We start from the raw sequence: 23,347 nt of genomic DNA, 5'->3' as shown, positions 1-23,347 counted from the left end.
TTCCAGAATATATAAAGAACTTTCAATGCCTAATAATAAGAAAATAATCAATAAAAATGGGCAAAAGGTTTGAACAGACATTTAACCAAATATATACAGATGAGAAATAAGCATATGGAAAGATGACCAACATCATTTGCCATCAGGGAAGGGAATATTAAAAGCCACAATATGAAACTACTAAATCCTTGTTAGAATGTCTAAAATTAAAAAACTGGGGGCGCCTGGGTGGCTCAGTTGGTTAGGCATCTGCCTTCGGCTCAGGTCATGGTCCCAGGGTCCTGGGATCGAGCCCCGCGTCGGGCTCCCTGCTCGGCGGGGAGCCTGCTTCTCCCTCTGCACCTCACCCCACTTGTTCTCTCAATCTTTCTCTCTCTCAAATGAATAAATAAAAAATCTAAAAAAAAAAAGATTGATTCTACCAAGTGTTGGTGAGGAATGTAGAAAGCAACTGAAATTCTGACACACTGCTGATGGTAATATAAAATAGCACAACCAAACTGGAAAAGTGACAGTTTCTCAAAAAGTTACGTGAACACCTACTGTATGATCCTATTCCTTAGTATTTATGCGAGACATTAAGACATATGAAGACCATATAAAGAATGACTGCATGAAAGAAGCCAAAGAAAGTGTACATACTGTACGATTCCATTTCTAAGATGCTATAAAATTCAAATTAAAGACTAATGGCAGAAAACACATTAGCAGATGCCAGGGGACAGAGGTATTACAAAGGGACACAAGGAAATTTTGGGGGTGATGATTATGTTTGTTGACAAGATTGTGGTGATGGTGGTGATGATTTCACAAGTGTATACATATATAAAAAAATTCAAGTTGATTACTTTATTATATATATGAGTATACTTCAATAAGCCTCTTAAAAAGAAATTATATTTCAATAATCATATTTTTATGGATTTCATTGATATTCTGATATATACACAAATAAGTATAATACTGTGGTATAATTACATTAAATCTCTTTTTTTACAGAACAGGACAGTTGGGAAACCTGACAGCTCCTTGCAATTCTCACTGTAGATGCTCATCTTCGTTTTATTCTGCTATCTGTGGAAGAGATAATACTGGATATTTTTCTCCTTGCTTTGCAGGCTGTACACAATCCAAAACATTAAATGGCCGCCAGGTAATTATATTTTTATTATGCTTCTCCCTCTCTAATATGTTCAATTTGTAGTTGATATTTACATTTTACTCCTAGTTCTCTATTAAAGCTTTTTTACCCATAATTTTCTTTTTTAAATGGGAAAAGAAGATTTGCTTTTGGTGGCCATAATGCAAAGGGCTTATGGGAATTGGTGGTGGAAAAAATACTTCTATATTAAAACATGCCTCAATCAGTAAGAAAATTATGAAAGGAAAAAAACTCACAGGTAAATAAAAACATAATAAAAGTAGTAGATTAATCAGTTATAAAAGCAGGATGGAGATGAAAGCACAAAAGCAGTAAAATCAATTATATCTATAAAATCAGTCAAGGTATTTACAAAAGGATGCTAAATATAATACATACAATGGGGGGAGAAAAATGTAGTTCTTTTAGAATGGTTTCAAACTTAAGTATCTATCAACTTAACATTGATGGCTATATGCGTAGGATGTTATAGATGAACCTAATGGTAACCACAAATCAAAAACCTAAAATAGATATGCCAAAAATGAAGAGAAAGGAAGTCAAGGATATCACTAAAGATAGCCATCAAACCACAAGCGAAAAGAGTGCAAGAGAAGAAAGGAATGGAGAACTACAAAAACAACCATTAAAAAAAAGTAACAAAATGACAGTAAGTAACAAAAGGCATACCTCTATAACTACTTTAACTATAAATACACCACATGCCAAATGAAAGACATAGGATGACTGAATGGATAAAAAAGCAAGACCCATCCATATGTAGCCCCCAAGAGACTCACTTCAGACCTAGAGACATGCAGACTGAAAGTGAAGGGATAGAAAAACATTTATCATGAACATGGAAGAGAAAAGAAAGCTAGGTAGCAAGACTTATATCAGACAAAATATACTTTAAAACAAAGACTGTAGCAAGGGACAAAGAAGGACACTTCATAATGATAAAGAGAACACTCCAACAAGAACATAAAACAATTGTAGATATTTATGCATTCAATATGGAAGAACCCAAGTACATAAAGCAACTATTAAGACATAAAGCAAGAAATCAATAGTAATACCATAATAGTAGGGGACTTTTACTTACATCAATGGACAGATCAGACAAAAAAAATCAACAAAGGAAACAGGGACTTTGAATGACACATTGGAACAGATGGATCTAACAGATATATTCAGAACATTCCATCATAAAACAGAAGAATACATGTTCTTTTCAAGTGCACATGGAACCTTCTCCAGAATAAATCACATTGTAGGCCACAAAACAAGTCTCAACAAATTAAAAAAGATTGAAATCATATCATGCATTTTTTTCTGACCACAATGATATGAAACTAGAAACCAATCATAAGAAAAAATCTGGAAAGAACACACATATATGGAGATTAAATAATATGCTACTGAACAATAAATGAGTCAACCAAGAAATCAAAGAGGAAATAAAAAAATTACATGGAGAGAAATGAAAATAAAGATCTGAAATCTTTGGGATGCAGCAAAAACTGTTCTAAGAGGAAAGATCATAGCAATATAGGCCTACCTCAAGAAGCAAGAAAAATCTCAAATAAACAACAAAGGAGCTAGAAAAAGAACAACAAAACCCAAAGTCAGTAGAAGAAAGGAAACAATAAGGGTTAGAAATAAATAGAAACTAAAGAAACAATAGAACAGATTAATGAAACCAGGAGCTGTTTTTTGGAAAAGATCAAGGAAATTGATAAACCTTTATCCAGAGTCACCAGAGAGAGAGAGAGAGAGAGAGGACTCAAATAAAATCAGAAATTAAACAAAAGAAATAACAACTGGCATCATAGAAATTGTAAGAAATTATACACCACAAAGGATTATAAGAGAATATTATAGAAAATATATGCCAACAAATTGTATAACCTAGAAGAAATGGATAAATTACTAGGAACATATTACCTCCCAAAACTGAATCAGGAAGAAATAGAATATTTGAACCGACCAATTACTGGCAATACAACTGAATCCATAATTACATAGAGAAAAAACTGATGGTTACTAGAGGAGAGGTGGGCAGGGGGATGGGTTGAGTGGGTGATGGGGATTAGGAAGGGCACTTGTGATGAGCACTGAGTGTTATATGTAAGTGTTGGCTCACTAAATTCAACACGTGAAACTAATATCACACTGTATGTTAACGACCTGGAATTTAAATGAAAACTAGGGAAAAAAAAAGAACTCCCCCCCACCCCACAGAAAAAGTCCAGGACTAGATGGCTCCACAGGTGAGTTCTACTAAACATTTACAGAAGAGTGAATGCCTATTCTTAAAATTTTCCAAAAAATAGAAGAGGAAGGAAAACTTCCAAATTCATTCAATGTGGCCAGTATTACCCTGAACCAAAACCAGATAAAAATACTACAAAAAAAGAGAACTACTGGCCAATATCTCTGATGAACATAGAGACAAAAATCCTGAACAAAATTTTGGCAAATTGAATGCAACAAAAAATTACAAAAGTCATTCACCACAATCAAATGGGATTTATTGCCGGATTGCAAAGGTGATTCAATATTCACAATTCAATCGGTATGATACATCACATCAATAAGAGAAAGGATTAAAACCATATGATCTTCTCAATAGATGCAGAAAAGCATTTGACAAAGTACAACATCCATTCATGAAAAAAACCCTCAATGGAGTAGGTTTAGAGTGAACATACCTCAACATAATGAAGGCCGTATATGAAAAACCCACAACTAACATATTCAGTGGTGAAAAACTAAGAGCTTTTCTCTAAGATCAGGAACAAGACAAAGATGTCCACTTTCACCACTTTTATTCAACACAGTATTGGAAGTCCCAGCCACAACAATCAGACAAGAAAAGAAAAGTCACTCAAATTGGTAAGGAAGAAGTAAAAATTTCACTATGTTCAGATGATGTGAAACTACATATAGAAAATCCTCAAGACTACACCCAAAAACTGCTAGAACTGCTAAATGAATTCAGTAAAGTCACAGGACACAAAATTAACATACAGAAGTCGATTGCATTTCTGTACACTAATAATGAAGTAGAAAGAGAAATTAAGAAAACAATCCCATTTACAATTGCACTAAAAAGAATAAATACCTGCTAATAAACTTAACCAAAAAGGTGAAAGACCTATACTCTGAAAACTATAAAACATTGATAAGAACAATTGAAGACAATACAAACAAATGGAAAAAATATTTTCTGTTCATGGTTTGGAATAACCAATATTTTTTAAATGTCCATACTAGCCAAAGAAATCTACAGATTTAATGCAATCCTTGCCAAAATGCCAACAGCATTTTCTGTAGAACTAGAACAAATAATCCTAAAATTTGAATGGAATTACAAAAGACCCCAAATGGCCAAAGCAATTTTGAAAAAGAAGGACAAAACACAATCCCAGATTTCAAGATATACTACAAAGCTGTAGTCATAAAAACAGTGTGCTGCTTGCACCAAAATGGACAAATAGATCAATGGAAGAGAACAGAATCCAGAAATATACCCACACCTTTATGGTCAGTTAATCTATGACAAAGGAGGCAAGAATATGCAATGGGAAGAAGTTGGTCTCCTCAATAAATGGTGTTGAGAAAACTGGACAACTACATGCAAAAGAATGAAACTGGACCACTTTCTAACACCATATACAAAAGGAAACTAAAATGGATTACATGTGAGACCTGAAACTATAAAATTCCTAGAAGAAAACATAGACAGTAATTTCTTTGACATCATGTGTAGAAATCAGCCATTTTTATAGATATGTTTCCTCTGGCAAGGGAAGCAAAGGAAAATTAAACTATTGGGACCACATCAAAATTAAAGTCTTTTGCTCAGTGAAGGAAACCATCAACAAAACAAAAAGGCAACATACTGAATGGGAAAAGATATTTGCAAATGATATAATTGATAAGGCATTAATAACACAACTCAACACCAAAAAAACCAGTCTTATTCATGAGCAGAGGACATGAATAGACATTTTTCCAAAGAAGACATACAGATGGCTAATAGACATGTGAGATACTCAGCATCACTCATCATCAGGGAAATGCAAATCAAAACCACAATGATATATCACCTTACACTTGTCAGAATGGCCAAAACAAGAAACACAAGAAATAGCAAGTGTTGGCAAGTATGTGGAGTGAAAGGAACCCTCATACACTTTTGGTGGGAATGTAAATTGATGCAGCCATTGTGGAAAAGAGTACGGAGCTTCCTCAAAAAATTAAATATAGAATTACCATATGATCCAGTAATTCTACCACTGTATATTTACCCAAAGGAAATGAAAACACTAATTGGAAAAAGTGTATTCACCCCTATGTTTATTGTGCCATTATTTACAATAGCCAAGATATGGAAGCAACCCAAGTGTCCATCCAAAGATCAATGGATAAAAAAGATGTGTGTGTGTGTGTATACACACAAAGTGAGTGTATGTATAAATATATATGTATACCCACATACAATGGAATATTACTCAGCTATAAAAAATGAAATCTTGCTATTTGCAACAATATGGATGGATGTAGAGGTATAATGCTAAATGAGATGTCAGCCAGAGAAAGACAAATACCATATGATTTTTTTCATATGTGGAATTTAAGAAACAAAACAGTCAAGAAAAAAAGGACAAAAAACAATAGACTCTTAACTATAGAGAACAATGTAATGGTTACCAGAATGGAGTTGGTGGGGGGACGGGTGAAATCGGTGAAGGGGATGAAGAGTACACTTATTGGGATGAGTGCCGAATAACCTATAGAATTGTTGAATCATTATATTGTACACCTGAAACTAAAATAACACTATGTTAATTGTACTTGAATAAAAAAATGCATCCAGGTATTCCATCATCCCAAATTTATAGTTTAAAAGCCATAGGTTACTATCTCCCTCTTGCAGTAGCAAGGTTGAAAGAAGCAATTTAAGAGAATATTTTATCTTCTACTTATGTCATTTATTTTGGTTCTCCCCTATCTGCAGCACCCATCCACACCAAAATCTTGAACCACAGGCTTTCTCACAGAATTGGGTTGGCCAATACTATCCTTCTGTTCACCTTTGACTCAGTTTTTTCTTCTGCTGAGGAATTAGAAGTATCTATACTGCACTTTCTTGCTGTTTCTATTTCTGTCCACATTAACTCAGATGTGAAAATTAGTCCCTTTATTGTGTGCCAGAGATTGCCATACATACAAGGCCTTTATGAGCATATCAGACTCCCCAGAAAGGCAAGAGAACACTTGTATGGCAGCAATACAAATGACTTACAATCGAACATATGTTACTCCTGTTTGTCTTTTGTCATTTACATCTATCAGGACTCATTTTAAAATATCCCTATTTCCTCATATTTGGGCCATAACCATCAGAATTCCTTATTTCCCTAGGCCTCCTACCAACCTCGAGATAAATGTTCTTATTTTGGCATGTAGTGTTGACTACTCTTGTTACTTATTTGACGCCAGGTTTGTTTTCTTATGTCCAAAGTTGCATAAATCTGCTTTTAGCTAAACAATGCACTATAACTTCAGCTTCTTCCTTTTGAGTGGCACCAAAGTAGGGACACAGTCTTTAAAAACTCTATATTTCTCTCTCATCTTTTCTGGCTAGTCTTTGTGAGGGGGAGAGAGCAACAGAGAGCTTTATTTATCCTGACCAATGGGCATTATGCCACCCCCATAGCAAGCAATAAAGTCCTTTGTTATTTATGCACCTACATAATAATATGATGTATTATTATTATCTGTATCTGTATCTGTATGATCACTTTTTTTTATAAGATACTAGTAGCATACCTGACCAACTCCAGTTCCTCATAGTCAGGTTTTCACTAGTGTATCATTTAATAATATATCTTCAGTTGTTTTTAATGAATATCAATATAAAAAAGATTGCATACCCTTTAAAAATATTTCTTATTAAATGTTACAGGATATATTTTAAATGATACTTAAAATCTTTTTTTTTAAAGGTTTTATTTATTTATTTGAGAGAGAGAGAATGAGAGATAGAGAGCATGAGAGGGAAGAGGGTCAGAGGGAGAAGCAGACTCCCCGCTGAGCGGGGAGTCCGATGCGGGACTCGATCCTAGGACTCCATGATCATGACCTGAGCTGAAGGCAGTCCTGAGCCACACAGGCGCCCCATAAATGACCTTTTTAAATGCTCATGTTTTCACCACAGTATAAAGCATAATTGTTTGACCTTGGTGTTTTGATCCCATGTGATACTCCTGAGCTAAAACAGCCATCCACCATATAGCTCCTTCTTTCCTTTCTTGGGAGATTCCCTTTTAGAGAATCCTATTTTAGGGATTTTTTTTTTCTTTTTCATAAAAGTCCTTATAATTTTCTTGCATTTGTCTAAGGAGTAATTAACTCAATGAGTAACAGTGACAGAAAGAATCCACAGAATAGTTACTCAAACTGTGTGGTAACATTTGATACTGAATAAAAATTGAAAGAAGAATAAAATATTTTTGACAAATATTAAATATTAGACCTGTTAGAAATTACCCAGAATTAGCCTTGATAGAATTAATGGCTCTGAAGGAAAGTGGAAACTAGCAGAAGCTAATTAATACAATTTGATTAATACAATTTGATATGGATAGAATGATTAATAGATGATTAATGATTAATACAACTTGATATGGATGGAACTGATTAATAGATAAAATACGCTTTAATTTCAAGTGGGGAAGAATTGATACCAATATAAATAATTTTATTAAATGATTAAATAAAAGGAACAGGATATATAAAAAGTAATTATGCATCTAAATGATGTTAATGGAATTCCCTCCATTGAAAATATTTTTTCAATCAAAACATGTCAACTTTGACATAATTCTGATTAGGCACCTGGGTGGCTCAGTCGGTTAACTGTCTGGGTCTTAATCTCAAGCTCAGGTCTCCAACTCAAGGGTGTGAGTTCAAGCCCCATGTTGGGCTCCACACTGGGCGTGGAGCCTAGTTAAAACATAGTTTTTAGCTCTGAAATAATTCTGATTAAATGTTTATATTTAAAACATCAGAGTAAAAGTGAATTATAATCGGATGTTCTTCAATTAACTCATACAAAAGTTGAGTGGTAGAAAATACTTTATCTCTGAAAATTTCTAAATTTCTATAGAAAATTAGAGCCTTACTAAAACTCAAAATAGGTATCTCTTCTTCATACTGCTAACATTCCTGGGCAGTTTTGTCTCATTGACACCCACATGCATTTTTACTATCTGTGCTAAACCAAAGATCTTCAAATTTCCTTAATATAGATATTAGAGAAATCTTGGGCTTTACTTCACGATCTCGTCACTGAGACTAGTTCTTTTCCAGCTGATATAGCTTTCATTTTAAATATCAGGATCATGGTGCTTTTTCCAAAGGTTGCTCTATTACAACAGAAGCCTCATTCTAATTATCTATGGAGGGGGATGTAATCTCACCCAAAACATTAAGAATTACAAGAAACCAGGCTTCAAAGTCTCCTTCCATTTACACATCCTTAGAATATTTTGACTTCATTTACTCACTTCCCACCTTAGTGTTATTTTTATCATATACTGTATTTCTTCATGTATTTTAAATGACATGTACTGTTGTTGTTTTGTAAAGTCAATATACACTTACATTTACCCATTTCCTTGTGTTTCCATGTTTTCATATGAGATTACTTTCTTCCTGAAGAACCATATTTCACCTTCATTTTTGAAAACAAAACAAAACAAAACAAAACAAAACTGTTTCACTGGGTCTGGAATTCTATATTGGCAGTGATCTGCCCACCCCCAACCCTGCCACTCTGGCATTTAAAAGACACCATTTTGTTGTCTTATATCTCTTACTGCTTGGTGGCTATTAAGATTTTCTCTTTGTTTTTGGTTTTCAGCAGTTTTACTTTGATAGGCATAGATTGGATTTTCATTACATTTATTTTGCTTGGTTTTCACAGAACATCTTTAGTCTGTAGATTTATGTGAATTTGTTTGAAAATTCTCAGCTGTTGTTTCTCCCTTACTCTCTCTTCTTCTTTTTTGGGGAGAGTGGGGTAAATTTACTATTGCTACCTGACAAGTTACACAGGCTTAGTGTCTTTAAATAATTCTATTTATTTCACAGTTGTAAAGTCATATGTCCAGATGCCACAATTGGGTCCTCCGTTGAGTGTCACAGGCTGAAATTAGGGTGTTGGCTGGGCTGCACTCCTTTCTGTAGGCTCTGGGGAAGAATCTGCTTCCAAGTTCATTTAGGTTATTGGCCATTCAGTTGCTTGGGGGTGTAAAAAAAATGAGGTCTTTGTTTCCTTGCTAGCTGTCAACTGAGGACCAATTTTAGCTCTTAGAGGCTACCCGCATTCTTTACTGCGTGATTCTCTTTGTCTTCAAGGCTAGCAGCAGATAATCACTCTTATGTCACATGCTTTGAATCTCTAATTTCAGAAAAATCCCAGTACTTTTTAAGGCTCACCTAGTTAGATGAGGTTTATCCTCTCTCTTTTACATAACATAATTTAGTAAGGGGAGAAAATTTCATCAATTCATAGTCCTCAGAATCATGCAGGCTTATGCAATAGGGGGTGGGAATCTTGGGTGGCATCTTAGAAATCTGCCCCGCACCCACTACAAATAGGCCTTTTGGCTGTGTTTAGTCGCCATGTTTTTCAGTTCTAACATTTATATTTTTGTAGGATCCAAACCCCTGGTGAAATTCCACATAATTTAAAATATTTTATCCATTTTCCCCTCTATTTCCTGGAAATTATTAATCATCGCTATTTTAAAGTTCTTGCTATTAGGTGAATCATGTGGATCATCCACGAGTCTTACTTGTATTTGTTCTTCTCTTAATTATAAGCCTATTATTTTATCTCCCAATACAATTTTACAATTGTCTATTTCTCCCTTTGTTTCAGCTTCATGTATTTTTAGACTGTTATGTGTATATACATTGATAATTGTTAACATCTTATTACTGAGTTCTTTTCACCTTTATAAAGTGTCTTTTTCCATCACTGGTAATTGTCGTTGTCTTAATATCTACATTTTATTTTTAAATTATTTTAATTTTTTAAAAATTTTTATTTATTTATTCATGAGAGACAGAGAGACAGGGGCAGCAGGAGAAGTAGGCTCCCCATGGAGCACCCCACAGAGTCCTCAATGCGGGACTCAATCTCAGGACCCTGGGATCATGACCTGAGCCGAAGGTAGATACCTAACTGGCTCAGCCACCCAGGTGCCCATTAAATAGTCACTTTAGCTTTCTCTTGCTGACTGTTTCCATGTGTATCTTATTTCTATCATTTTATGTTCCAACTATTTGTGTCTACATTTAAAATGTTTCTTGTAGTCAGCATGTAATATGGTTTTGGCTTTTTCTTCAGTGTTGCTAATCTCTTCTTTTTAAAGATTTACTTATTTATTTGAGAGAGAGAGTGTGTGTGCAAGTGGGGAGAGGGGCAGAGAGGGAGGGAGAGAATCTCAGACTCCCCGCTGAATAAGGAGCCTACCTTGGGTCTGATCTCACAACCCTGAGGTGATGACCTGAGCTGAAATCAAGAGTTGGACGCTTTACCAACTGAGCCACCCAGGTGCCCATCTGCTAATCTCTTTTAATTGGAGTTTTTGACTACTGAAATTTTTTGTAATTATTGATATAGTGGATTTAGATCTAACTTCTTTTTTTCTTATTTGAATTGAATATATTTTACTATTTCATTTTAATGTAACTTTTGGCATTTTGGTTATATTGCTTTCAATATTACTCCACAGTCCTTCAACCCTTCCAGGGCCTAATATCTTGATTCTACCATTTACTCACTAAACCTTCTTCATATTTTCATTTTCCCCTTTGTCAGCCCAGGTTCTATTGGCTGCAACCATTTATTATGCATTTATCTTTTGTCTAATCTCCAGGTCCACTTTTCATTGTTGTCTACATTCCTCGTTGTTCAAGGAGACTGAACTATAGGATGAGAGCTTCCTTGGCTTCTGACTGGGTTAAGATAATAAAAAGGCCTACTAGAAAATCAGCTCAGGTCCTGATCTCAGGGTTGTGAGACCAGACCTATGTCAGGCTCCTCACTCAGTGGGGAGTCTGAGATTCTCTCCCTCCCTCTCTGCCCCTCCCCCTACTTGCACAACCCAAGGCTTTTCAATTTCTGAGTTTTTTTTTTTTTCCTGACTGGAATATACTTTTTTCAGATAAGCACATGATTCACTTCCTTACCTTCTTCAAATCTCTGCTCAAATATCACTGTATCACCGAGGCATTCCCTAGTCATGCTAAATTCACTTCTATAGTCCCTATATTCTTTTCCTTGCTTTATTTTTTTTCTCCAAAGTATATGTCACCATGTGTTTCATTATAAAGTGTTTTTTTTTTTTTTTAATTCCCTGTCTCATCCAAGTTATCTACATGATGGCAGGGAGTTCTATTGTATTGTTTACTGTGTTTTCCCAGCACCTAGAATGGTGTTTGACACAAAGGCACTAAAAAGAATATGGTGGAATGAATTAATTGCAATTTGAATATTTGGATATTTCCATTTGTTATTTAACAGATCTAGTAATCACATAACAACTACCCCAAAGAAGCCGACATGAATTTGGGTCATGATTTTATGAATCACTCAAATTCAAGTCATCTTTGTTTCCTCTTATTCTTTAACTAGGAACCTAGTTCTATATTTCTGGTGAATTTATTATTATTTTTTTTAAAGTTAGAATATTTTCAGTAGATTAATAAGTTTATAACTAGTCTCTGTATCACCAAACTTTGTTTAGTTCTTCTTAGAAAATATCACCTATTCATCTTCTTTGATTTATCAACCCTACAACAACAACCGCAAATTTTCATTCAGGGCTACATTGTGACTTTAATTGACTCTAGACTCTTGCCTTTGTAAGCCCCTTCCCTCACTTAAAAAAAAAAATAGTGTAAAACTTCACTGGTATGAAGACAAGTATGATCCCAGCTGGATTCATTATTATTTATTCATTATTATTATATTCAGTTTTCCATTAATTTTAGGAGGCACTGAAACTAAAACATTTAAAGGAGCTCTTAAAGTATTGTGGGCCTTAGGCATTGTGCCTACTTTGCCTAAGAGGTAACAGCCCTCATCATTACATACAAAAGTCTTATCTTTTTCTCATGGCTCCAAAACCTTCTACAGTTGGGTAACTGTCCATTTTTCAAGTCCCAGCTAAAAATCCACTTTATTCATTATTTTAATTGTCCTCAATATTTACAGCTCTCCAACAATTATTTGTGCAATTGAAAGTAAATATCTTTGGTGAAATTTTTTAAATTAATAGAATTTATCTGAAGTAACTCTAGTTACACACACACACACACACACACACACACAGACACACACACACACACATTTTGTTACATAAAATACCTATGGCTTATCATTAATATTTCATTTCTAAATAATGAATGGCAGAGTTAATGTAAGAATATTGACTAATAAAACTAGCTAATGTCCCTGCAGTTGTTGATTTTATTTTATTTTACAATAACAGGAGTTTTGTTTTGTATTTCTAAAAGATTGTTTCTTATTTTCATTTTCCTAGGCATACTACAATTGTTCTTGTATCCAAGCAGGATTAGCAACCTCAGATGATCAAGGTGATTTTATTGATGCTAGACCTGGGGCATGTGATACAAAGTGCTATAAATTGCCTTTGTTCATTGCTTTTATCTTCTCTACAATTTTATTTTCTGTTTTTTCTGGTATACCATGCACCCTGACCATCCTTCGGTATGTATATATTATTCAAAATCATTGTTCATTTAAGACATGAGAAAGCCAATTTTAGGAAGATTTTAGAATATTGCTATAAATGATTTGTTCTTTTGTTTTGAGATAGCAATTGCAAGACAGGAAATTGCCATATTGTCAAAACTCATATATTGGCTTATTTCTCTGTTTTAACTAATTTTATTTGCTTAAAGTTTCTAACTATCACACTTAGTTTTAATTAAATTTAACTTATGGTAATTTCGTATATAGGAAAATTGTTACATTGTCAAAATTCATGTATATGTTTAATTTTTTATTTTATCTGATTTATTTACATAAAACTTATCGATAACACATTTAGCTTAACTTTAAAACTAAATTTTTAACTTAATTTAATACACCTGGAAAATTCATAAATAGAAAATTCTTAATTATAACACAAATGTGATTATGTTGATTCATTAGTTACAGGTATTTATTGAATATTTGCTTCTATATTAACCAATTTGACTATGAAAAAAATCCGTGTCATTAGCAAAGAACACGATAACTTAAAAAATTTTAGAAAATGAGTACACAAGATTTTCTAAATTAATGCAACATTTGCTATTTATTTGTTCTTTCTGAATATGTGAATACATTTAATATTTCTTTTTATGATATTAGGAAAATAGTTATTATTTTCAAGTTTTTTTCAAGAGGTTAATATAATTTAAGTCATGAGGAGCAATTTGTTGTTGCCTAGGAAAGCAGACTAGAAAACCTGAATAAATGTATGCAAAAACAATTCTGAGAACTTGGGAATATGTGGTTTCTGCTTTCCATTAACCTGCAATTTGGATGGTAGACAAAAATTGGACATATCACTACAGTGAGGCAGCTTTTTAATCCATTCATCTGTGTCTGGACTAAAATTGCAAGGACCAGTAAGATACATGCCCTGCCTTCAAGTTGCTTAGAGTATAATAGCGGGAGAAGAACACATAGTACAGTGGATACTTAGAGGTGCTTTGATTAAAGTTTGGAGAGTTTGACCCAGGAAAAGGTGGAAGAAATGGTAATTTTTATCTAGGATTATTTGGAAATGCTTATAGAAGGTAGGGTACTTGAACTGAATTATGAAGATAAGTGCTTTGTCATAATGCAAACAGATCAGCGTAAAGTTCTTAACAGGAAAACGGAGCAGTGAGAGTAGAGGCAAAAATGTATGAAATATCTTGGCAAGGAGTTTGTTATGACTGGGGTAGCATGATGGTAAATGGGACAGGGAGATTTGTATTCCATAAGGATCTGATCGTGGAAGGCTTTCTTTGCCATATTAACATAAATGATGTTATCCTGTATGCACCTGGAGGCCATTGAAAACAATAAACCTCAGAATTAAAAGTGACCAACTATGAATTTTAGAGAGAATACTTAGGAGATAGTGTAAAAGATGAAGCTGAGGGGAAAACTAGAGAAAAAGGAAGGTACTTAGGATACCATTTTTGAATTTAATAGTGGTATTTAGAGATAGAGGTGATGGAATATATTTGAAAAACATTTAGTTTGGATATAAGGGCAAGATTATTACTTTGATGTGACTCATAAAAAATATAAAAAGAATTAGGATTATGTGCAGATTTCCAGTCCAGGGAGCTAAGTGAATGACAATCCATTAACTGAGATAGAAAATTCAAGAAGAGAATGCTTAGATCAAAGATAATCAGTACAATGTTAAACATGCCTTATGTGAAGTTCATGTGAAACATCCAAGCAAATATTTCCAGGAGTGAGATGAGATAGATGATAGTAATATTCCAGAAGTTTAGTTCTGAGTCTTTTCACTTCTCCTTTTAACTATACAAAAACAATAAGGAAAATAAATAACATAAATAAGGAAAATAAAACACACATGCATGTGTGCATATGCATGCACACACATATACTATCGTTTTAATCTAATTATGAAATAGATAAAAAGTCACAAAGTAGAAATTGCATGTAAGTATTGCCAAAATTGAAGCAGAACTGGAAGCCAGCATGTAGATGCACAAAGATGTTACAAAGACTGACATGAAATGTGGAGAGGCTCTCAGGATTGACAGATCTCCTATATCTCCAGCATATTATTTCTGCTTAGAAGGAGAAGGCCCCACCTTATAATGGAAGTTTTGGGAGCACAACCTAGGTAGATAGGTCAAGGTAGAATCTCTCTGGAAAGAATGAAAGAAAAGGCTTGGAAAATGCCCAGGAGGTCCAGACATAGCAGATCTCAAAAAGTGCCAGCAAAATATACCTTCTATAATTGAATACATAACATTAGAAAAAAGAAATGTGAAGAGATCTCAGAAGCCCATGGCTTGCAGTGGAAGTTCTTTTGAGGCAGACCAGAATTGGAGAGGCAGAGGAGGTAGAACCACACATAGGAATCATAGTTAAGTCCTTCCCTATATCAGCAGAGGAGATAAATTCAGTTTTGAAGCTTGGAAGCCCTGCCTTAAGTTCCATTTTCATAACCTCCCTCTCATTTAAGAAAATTCATCTTATTGAATTTTCTCATGAAAAAGCGGAAAAGGAAAAGTTTCTGCCTACATACAAAATAACTATAGTAAAAGAAATGAAAGTTATTCAACATTACTACACACAATGAAAACTCAATAGAATATTGTTACTGTGAATCAGATAAAAATATAAATGCAGCTATATGTAAGTTTAAGCTAAAAAGAATTAAACAATTATGGCCACAAAATGAGAAAATAGCTAGATGAAGGAGGCTATGGAATGCAAACTAACAGAACTCAGGAAAGAAATTAAAAGGAAACAATTGAAAACTAAATTATAAAGCACACAGGGAAGAAAAGGTAACATAGAAACCAACTGTGGTTGAAAGAGAAGGAGGAAGAAATGGAGAAGATAGAATAAAAATAAGAAAAAAGTATTAGAGAAGAGGGACAAAAATAGAAGATAGGAAAAGAAGATCCAACATACACACAATTGAAGTTCCCAGAGAAGAAAACCAAAACAGTCCAACAATAAATATCTAAATCTCTAGTTAAACTTTCCTGAAATAATGATATTTAATAAACACTGAAATAGTATGCAATAATAGTGAATAATGAATATATACGGAAATATAAAAGATTTGCATTTACATACTAAAATGGCACATCATGTATCTAGGGAAACTGACCCCAAACAGTCAACACTGAGATATATAATAGTAAAATTGTTATATTTAAGGATGAGGAAATAGTCCTTTTGCCATCTAGAAAAAGAGGAAAGCAAAAAAGTTTGGCACTGGATTTCTCAACAGCAACACTCACCTCTAGAAAACTAGAGAGACACTCTTAAAAGATTGCTGAGGAAAGAAAATATGCGTTAATTATTGTATCATCAACAAACTGCCCTACAATTATAAACAGTTTTGATGTGGCAGAGCACAGGAAATGTTGTTATGAGATACTTCTTAAGAATTGACAGCAAGATGAGTTATAAATAGCCAAGATATAATTGGGAAAACTTTGATAAAATGTCCATTGGTGAGCATTAGCTATGTTAAACTAAACAGATTTAACTACTTATATTTAACTACTATATTTTCTAAATATACTTAATTTATGCTAGAACTAAGACAAATACTAAGCTGAGCATAAGGGTGACAAAATAGAATGCAATGTAATATGATTTGAAAAGTAGAAATTATAAAACAAAAATGAGGGAAGAAAACAGATCAAAAGAAGGACAAGCTTATTGGATGCCTAATAGGTAATAAATGGGGAGTCAAGGGAAATCATCTTTATAGACAGTTTACTGAAGCATAATATATATACAGAAGAGTGCACATATCACTAGTATACAGTCTGATGCATTTTTACAAAGTGAAGACACTAATGTAACCACAATCCAGTTGAAGAAATCAATAATTATAAGTATTCCAAAAATCCTTCCAATAACTCCTTTCTTGTCACCAAGTCCTTCATTCCTTAAAGTTACCACTATCCTCACTTCTATGCTGGATAGGTTAATTTGTTCTGTTTGTACTTTATGTGTATAGGAGATTATGTTACATAGTCATTTGTGTTTGTATTGTGTTACTCAACAGTGTGCTTCTAAGAGTCAATATTGTTGCATATAAAAGAAATTCATTTTCATTGCCCTATAGTAATGCTGTCTGATCACATTTTCTAAAATAATGAGATGTTTTATATATCTGCTTTCCAAAATAGTAGTCTCTATCCGCATGCGCACGTTGATATTTGAAACGCAGTTAAGTGTGAATGAGGCAGTGGACTTTAATTTTTATTTAGTTTTAATAGATTTAAATTTAAGTAGGCACAAATGGTTAATGGTTACCATATTGTATAGCATAGTTTATAGTAGTCCATTGTACGAATATACTAAAATTTGTCCATTTGTTCTATAGTTAATGTTTTCAGTTAAGGGCTGTTAGGATTGCTGTTTCCATAAGCATTTTTGTACTTGTCTTTTGGGAAAGATTTGAATACATTTCTATTGAATACATATATAAACAACAGAATTGCTGGGTCCTAGGGTTTACATACATTAAGCTTTTTAATTTTAAAAGTTTTTGCACAAATTCATTCTTCTAGCAGTCTGTTATTGTTTTTTTAACTTGAGCAATTTTGTTGGGTGTGTGTTAATATTTCACTGTGATTTTAATTTCCTTATTCAGAGGACCGATATGATTGAATACATTTTTCTATACTTATTAGCCATATGAACACGCAATTTTGTCAAGTATCTGTTTGGTTCTTTTGTCTATTTTTATATTGGTTTGTCTATTTATTACTGATTTGTAGGATTCCTTTGTATACTGTTTATATACCCCAAGTCAGGAATTACTTGTCGTATATATTCATAACAAATATATTTTCCAACTCAATGGCTGCCTTCTCAGCTGTGATAATGTCATCTTTTGAGGAAAATAATTTTTTGATTTTAATGTACTATTTAAGAAATATTTCCATAAGCAGAATCATGAGGACATTTACTACCTTATTTTAATAAAAATTATAAAATCAATAATTCAGCTGGAAATGTTTTTGATATATTGTAGGAATCCAGTTTCATTCCTTTTTTATATGAATACTAAGAGACTCAACTGCCATTTACTTAAAGGCTATACTTACCCTGTAGCAGTGTACCAGAGACTCTATATATGTGGACCTATTTCTATATCTGTTCTGTTCCATTGGTTTATTTATGCATCCTTGCACCAGTATTACACTGTCTTAATTGTTGTACAGTTATTGTGAATATTTATATCAGTCTTTGTCGAAGACAAAGTCCATCTTCGAAGTCCATCTTGAGACTTTCTTGGACATTCTTGTATTTTGAGGTGATTGAAATCCAGCGAGTCAATGTCTATAATAAGGTGATGAGATTTTTTGGGGGGGGGCTTTTTTTTATGTTATGTTAATCACCATACATTTCGTCATTAGTTTTTGATGTAGTGTTCCATGATTCATTATTTGCGTATAACACCCACTGCTCCATTCATACGTGCCCTCTTTAATACCCATCGCTAGGCTAAATCATCCCCCCACTCCCTCCCCTCTAGAACCCTCAGCTTGTTTCTCAGAGTCCATAGTCTCTCATGGTTCATCTCCCCATTCGATTACCCCCCTTCATTTTTCCCTTCCTACTAACTTCTTTTTTTTTTTTTAACATATAATGTATTATTTGTTTCAGAAGTACAGGTCTGGAATTAATCAGTCTTACACAATTCACAGCACTCACCATAACACATACCTTCCCCATTGTCTGTCACCCAGCCACCCCATCCCCCCCCACCACTCCAGCAACCCTCAGTTTGTTTCCTGATATTAAGAATTCCTCTTATCAGTGAGGTCATACGATACATATATTTCTCTGATTGACTTATTTCACTTAGCATAAAACCCTCTAGTTCTCTCCACGTTGTTGTAAATGGCAAGATTTTGGTTTTTTTGATGGCTGCATAATATTCCATTGTGTGTATATATGTATATATATATATATATATACATACCACCTCTTCTTCATCCATTCATCTGTTGATGGACATCTTGGCTCTTTCCATGTTTGGCTATTGTGGACATTGCTGCTATAAACATTGGGGTGCACGTACCCCTTCGGATCACTACATTTGTATCTTTGGGGTAAATAACCAGTAGTGCAATTGCTGGGTCCTAGGGTAGCTCTATTTTCAACTTTTTGAGGAACCTCCCTACTGTTTTCCAGAGTGGCTGCACCAGCTTGCATTCTTACCAACAGGGTAGGAGAGTTCCCCTTTTTCCACAATGTTGCCAACATCTGTCGTTTCCTGACTTACTCATTTTAGCCATTCTGACTGGTGTGAGGTGGTGTCTCATTGAAGTTTTGATTTGAATTTCCCTGATGCTGAGTGACGTTGAGCACTTTTTCATGTGTCTGTTGGCCATTTGGATGTCTTCTTTGGAAAAATGTCTGTTCATGACTTTTGCCCATTTCTTGATTGGATTATTTGTTCTTTGGGTGTTGAGTTTGAGAAGTTCCTTATAGATTTTGGATACTAGCCCTTTATGTGATATGTCATTTGCAAATATTTTCTCCCATTCTGTCGGTTGTCTTTTGGTTTTGTTGACTGTTTCCTTTGCTGTGCAAAAGCTTTTTATCTTGATGAAGTCCCAATAGTTCATTTTTGCCCCTGCTTGCCCTTGCCTTTAGTGATGTTTCTAGGAAGACGATGCTGCAGCTGACGTTGAAGAGGTTGCTGCCTGTGTTCTCCTTCAGGATTTTGATGGACTCCTGTCTCCATTTCGGTCTTTCAACCATTTGGAGTCTTTTTTTGTGTGTGGTGTAAGGAAATGGTCCAGTTTCATTCTTCTGCATGTGGCTGTCCAATTTTCCCAAAACCATTTGTTGAAGAGACTGTCTTTCTTCCATCGGACATTCTTTCCTGCTTTGTCGAAGATTACTTGACCATAGAGTTGAGGGTCCCTTTCTGGGCTCTCTATTCTATTCCATTGATCTATGTGTCTGTTTTTGTGCCAGTACCATACTGTCTTGATGATGACAGCTTTGTAATAGAGCTTGAAGTCTGGCATTGTGATGCTGCCAGCTTTGCTTTTTTCTTCAATGTTCCTCTGGCTATTTGGGGTCTTTTCTGGTTCCATACAAATTTTAGGATTATTTGTTCCATTTCTTTGAAAAAAGTTGATGGTATTTCAGTAGGGATTGCATTAAATGTGTAGATTGCTCTAGGTAGCATTGACATCATGACCATATTTGTTGTTTTTCCAATGCATGAACATGGAACGTTTTTCCATTTCTTTGCGTCTTCCTCAATTTCCTTCATGAGTATTTTATAGTTTTCTGAGTATAGATTCTTTGCCTCTTTGGGTAGATTTATTCCCAGGTATCTTATGGTTTTGGGTGCAATTGTAAATGGTATCGACTCCTTCATTTCTCTTTCTTCTGTCTTGTTTTTGGTGTATAGAAATGCCACTGATTTCTGTGCATTGATTTTATATCCTGCCAATTTACTGTATTCCTGTATGAGTTCTAGCCGTTTTGGGGTGGAGTCTTTTGGGTTTTCCACATACAGTGTCATATCATCTGCAAAGAGTGAGAGTTTGACTTCTTCTTTGCCAATTTGGATGTCTTTTATTTCTTTTTGTTGTCTGATTGCTGTGGCTAGGACTTCTAGTACTATGTTGAATAGCACTGGTGATAGTAGATATCGTTCGTGTGTTCCTGACCTTAGGGGGAAAGCTCTCAGTTTTTCCCTATCAAGAATGATATTCGCTGCGAGTTTGTCATAGATGGCTTTTATGATATTGAGGTACGTACCCTCTATCCCTACACGCTGAAGAGTTTTAATCAAGAGAGGATGCTGTACTTTGTCAAATGCTTTTTCCGCATCTATTGAGAGTTTCATATGGTTCTTGTTCTTTCTTTTATTAATGTATTGTATCACATTGATTGATTTGCAGATGTTGAACCAACCTTGCAGCCCAGGAATAAATCCCACTTGGTAGTGGTGAATAATCCTTGGATCCTGTTGGATCCTATTGGCTAGTACTTTGGTGAGAATTTTTGCACCCATGTTCATCAGGGATATTGGTCTATAATTCTCCTTTTTGATGGGGTCTTTGTCTGATTTTGGGATCAAGGTAATGCTGGCCTCATTAAATGAGTTTGGAAGTTTTCCTTCCATTTCTATTTGTTGGAATGGTTTCAGAAGAATAGATATTAATTCTTCTTTAAATGTTTGGTAGAATTCCTCTGGGAAGCCATCTGGCCCTGAGCTCTTGTTTGTTGGGAGATTTTTGATTATTGCTTCAATTTCCTTAGTGGTTATGGGTCTGTTCACATTTTCTATTTCTTCCTGGTTCAGTTTTGGTAGTTTATACATCTCTAGGAATGCATACATTTCTTCCAGATTATCTAATTTGCTGGCATAGAGTTGCTCATAATATGTTCTTATAATTGTTTGTATTTCTTTGATGTTGGTTGTGATCTCTCCTCTTTCATTCATGATTTTATTTTTTTGAGTTATTTCTCTTTTCTCTTTGATAAGTCTGGCCAGGGGTTTATCAATCTTGTTAACTCTTTCAAAGAACCAGCTCCTAGTTTCATTGATCTGTTCTACTGTTCTTTTGGTTTCTATTTCATTGATTTCTGCTCTGATCTTTATTATTTCTCTTCTCCTGCTGGGTTTAGGCTTTCTTTGCTGTTCTTTCTCCAGCTCCTTTTGGTGTAGGGTGAGGTTGTGTATATGAGACCTTCCTTGTTTCTTGAGAAAGGCTTGTATTACTCTATACTTTCCTCTCAGGACTGCCTTTTGCTGCATCCCAAAGATTTTGAATGTTTTCATTTTTATTTGTTTCCATGAAATTTTTTAATTCTTCTTTAATTTCCTGGTTGACTCATTCATTCTTTAGTAGGATGCTCTGTAGTCTCCATGTAATTGAGTTCTTTCCAACTTTCCTCTTGTGATTGAGTTCTAGTTTCAAAGCATTGTGGTCCGAAAATATGCAGGGAATGATCCCAATCTTTTGGTTCTGGGTGAGACCTGATTTGTGACCTAGGATGTGATCAATTCTGGAGAATGTTCCATAGGCACTAGAGGAGAATGTGTATTCTGTTGGTTTGGGATGGAATGTTCTGAATATATCTGTGAAGTCCATTTGATCCAGTGTGGCATTTAAAGTCTTTATTTACTTGTTGATCTTTTGCTTAGATGATCTGTCCATTTCAGTGAAGGGGTTTTAAAGTCCTCTACTATTATTGTATTGTTGTCAATGTATTTCTTTGATTTTGTTATTAATTGGCTTATATAATTGGCTGTTCCCATGTTAGGGGCATAGATATTTACAATTGTTAGATCTTCTTGTTGGATAGACCCTTTAAGTATGATATAGTGTCCTTCCTCATCTCTTATCATAGTCTTTGGTTAGTCTAATTTGTCTGATATAAAGACTGCCACCCCAGCTTTCTTTTGATGTCCATTTGATTTCCACCCCCTCACTTTCCATCTGGAGGTGTCTTTGTGTCTAAAATGAGTCTCTTGCAGACAGCATATCAATGGGTCTTGTTTTTTTATCCAATCTGATATCTTGTTTCATTTGATTGGGGCATTTATCCCATTTATATTCAGGGTAACTATTGACAGATATGAATTTAGTGCCATTGTATTGTCTGTAAGGTGACTGTTACTGTATATTGTCTCTGTTCCTTTCTGGTCTATGCTGCTTTTAGGGTCTCTCTTTGCTTAGAGGACCCCTTTCAATATTTCTTGTAGGGCTGGTTTCGTGTTTGCAAATTCTTTTAGTTTTTGTTTGTCCTGGAAGCTTTTTATTTCTCCTTCTATTTTCAATGACGGCCTGGCTGCATATGGTATTCTTGGCTGCATATTTTTCTCATTTAGTGCTCTGAATATATCATGCCAGTCCTTTCTGGCCTGCCAGGTCTCTGTGGATAGGTCTGTTGTCAATCTAATGTTTCTACCATTGTAGTTTACAGACCTCTTGTCCCAAGCTGCTTTCAGGATTTTCTCTTTGTTTCTCAGACTTGTAAGTTTTACTATTTTATGTTGGTGTGTTGACCTTTTTTTATTGATTTTGAGGGGGTTCTCTGTGCCTCTGGATTTTGATGGCTGTTTCCTTCCCCAAATTAGGGAAGTTCTCTGTTATAATTTGCTCCAATATACCTTCTGCCCCCTCTCTCTTTGTCATCTTCTGGGATCCAATTATTCTAATATTGTTTCGTCTTATGGTATCACTCATCTCTCGAATTCTGCCCTCGTGATCCAGTAGTTATTTCTCTCTCTTTTTCTCAGCTTCTTTATTCTCCATCATTTGGTTTTCTATATCACTAATTCTCTCTTCTTCTTCATTTATCCTACCAGTTAGAGCCTCCATATTTGATTGCACCTCATT

General features: G+C 34.6%; 1 protein-coding gene across 1 annotated transcript in view; it reads left to right on the top strand.

Annotated features, from left to right (window-relative positions):
- SLCO6A1 (solute carrier organic anion transporter family member 6A1) overlaps nt 1-23,347 on the top strand; it is a 110,097-nt gene that overhangs the window by 69,102 nt on the left and 17,648 nt on the right. The window contains exons 9-10 of the mRNA XM_088023659.1: nt 1,000-1,153; nt 12,772-12,959. Of these exons, the coding sequence (XP_087879785.1) occupies nt 1,000-1,153; nt 12,772-12,959 (342 nt within the window). The remainder of the gene's footprint in view (nt 1-999; nt 1,154-12,771; nt 12,960-23,347) is intronic.

Source organism: Eumetopias jubatus, unplaced genomic scaffold (genome assembly GCF_037043125.1).
Source record: "Eumetopias jubatus isolate StellerSeaLion01/CBP00866 unplaced genomic scaffold, mEumJub1_p1.0 scaffold_5, whole genome shotgun sequence".
Taxonomy (NCBI): domain Eukaryota; kingdom Metazoa; phylum Chordata; class Mammalia; order Carnivora; family Otariidae; genus Eumetopias; species Eumetopias jubatus.
Note: the sequence above shows the minus strand (reverse complement) of the source record. Positions and strands in the feature narration are given on the sequence as shown.